The 1,549-nt window shown below is 30.5% G+C and overlaps 1 protein-coding gene across 2 annotated transcripts; it reads right to left on the bottom strand.

Annotated features, from left to right (window-relative positions):
* LOC112684116 (xyloside xylosyltransferase 1) lies at window positions 1-1,549 on the bottom strand. Of its 2 annotated transcripts, none has more exons than XM_025555441.1 (4): window positions 947-1,546; window positions 653-879; window positions 337-577; window positions 1-284 (listed from the first exon to the last, which is right to left on the bottom strand). In XM_025555441.1, exons 1-4 carry the CDS (start codon window positions 1,292-1,294, stop codon window positions 78-80), a joined length of 1,023 nt encoding a protein of 340 aa, XP_025411226.1. In that variant the 5' UTR covers window positions 1,295-1,546; the 3' UTR covers window positions 1-77. The 2 variants fall into 2 exon arrangements, with proteins under 2 accessions (XP_025411226.1, XP_025411227.1); XM_025555442.1 differs by having other exon boundaries at window positions 156-274; window positions 947-1,549.

The raw sequence follows: 1,549 nt of genomic DNA, 5'->3' as shown, positions 1-1,549 counted from the left end.
CTTAGCAATTATATAACAAATATTAGGTACTTAAAAATAATAGTAGTCTTTTTTTAATTATTATTCCATAGAAATTGTTATTTCGGTGGAATAGGTGTATCACAATTTCCATGATATAAATGTATTTTCTCAGTACATTTTGCAAACGAGTCAAATGTTTCTGCATAACCATGTTGTTTCCACCATGTACATAATTGACGATTCCACCCACATGACAAACGGTAAATTAACTCTGGTCGTTCAAAACTTACAAGTGTATACCAGTCTTGGTCGCCTAAATGACCCTTGAAAAAATATTTAATAGAAATGAATGGTAAAGAACTAGAAATTACTTACTTTGAACAAATATTTTTGTACGGCGCTAGATATCCATTCAGGACTGATAAGTCGATTATATTCAGTGCTCTTGCGTATTCGCTCTAAATATGACATTATGACCCCACTATTCAAGCCATTGAAGTTGCTGTGTTTCTGAGTTTTGTACTTATCTCCTTTATAGTTCCTCCATTTCCATAGGATATGATGATAAACAGGAGACATTTCTGGGGCCAATCCAAATAATTGTGTCTTAGTAAAACTGCAATGTTAAATTTGAATAATTATATACTCTATTTTTAAAATTAACTTCAAAAAGAATTCTAAATATTTTTACTTGTTAAATATACTATTAAGATCACAAATGCTTGATTGAAATTCTGTGTCAACATCAACAATAATAGCCTTTTTCAAAGAACTTGGTGCAACCAGATGCAAAGCCGGAGACAAATAAAAGACATCATCACTATAGTAAGACCCTTTGGATGATTGGAAAAACCGTTTCAACGGTTCAATTTTATTCTCAACTATTTTCAATACATCTTGAAAGTCATAATAAACCAACTGAAAATCAATTTTACCCACTTATAAATACAGTTGTAGCCAAAAAACATTATATATTAATTTTTACCATCAGAAGAGCCTCTTTGTACTGTTTTCTAAACTCATATATTACACTGTCCACTGTTGGACGACTAGTATTATCTGTTATCACATTTAATTCAAAAACAGCTTGACATTTGCCACGCTGATTGACTAAAGATTTGAAAAATCTGCGAAACTTGGTCAACAAGTGTCCATGGGCAATTTTCGTCACCGATATCCAAATGCTAACCTTTGGCTCTGTCTTATCGGCTGCTGCATTAATGGAAGATAATGCTTTCGATTTGACATTAATTCTAGTCTTTGGGTTGAAGTACAGAATTACCAATATTGTAAATATCGTTAAGACAATAATGCACTTCGCATAGGTGCGCATTAATGCAACTGGTGCATTGCTAAATTATTAACAATTACAGAACGATGTTCTTTGTTTTTAACGCTAAGCATTAAATCTCATAATTTCTTACCTTACCGTAAATAGAAAACAATTCTTTACTTCAAAATACGTTTATCTAATATTTTAGTCTAAAATATCTATTTGCTTACAATGATATGAAATGTATAAACACTGTATTAATTATTATAGTTAATTTTTAAATAATAACTAATTTATTATTTGTAAAAGCTTATC

This window comes from Sipha flava, unplaced genomic scaffold (assembly GCF_003268045.1).
Source record: "Sipha flava isolate LNK unplaced genomic scaffold, YSA_version1 241_pilon_pilon, whole genome shotgun sequence".
NCBI lineage: Eukaryota > Metazoa > Arthropoda > Insecta > Hemiptera > Aphididae > Sipha > Sipha flava.
This window is presented reverse-complemented; position numbering and strand designations above follow the sequence as displayed.

What these genes read in the sequence shown, in the direction of transcription:
- LOC112684116 (XM_025555441.1), bottom strand. Translation starts at nt 1,294, where the DNA reads ATGCGCACCTATGCGAAGTGCATTATTGTCTTAACGATATTTACAATA. An exon ending in CTTAATAGTATATTTAACAA is followed by an intron (nt 578 to 652) that starts GTAAAAATATTT and finishes TTAACATTGCAG; the next exon opens with TTTTACTAAGACACAATTAT. An exon ending in TACAAAAATATTTGTTCAAA is followed by an intron (nt 285 to 336) that starts GTAAGTAATTTC and finishes TATTTTTTCAAG; the next exon opens with GGTCATTTAGGCGACCAAGA.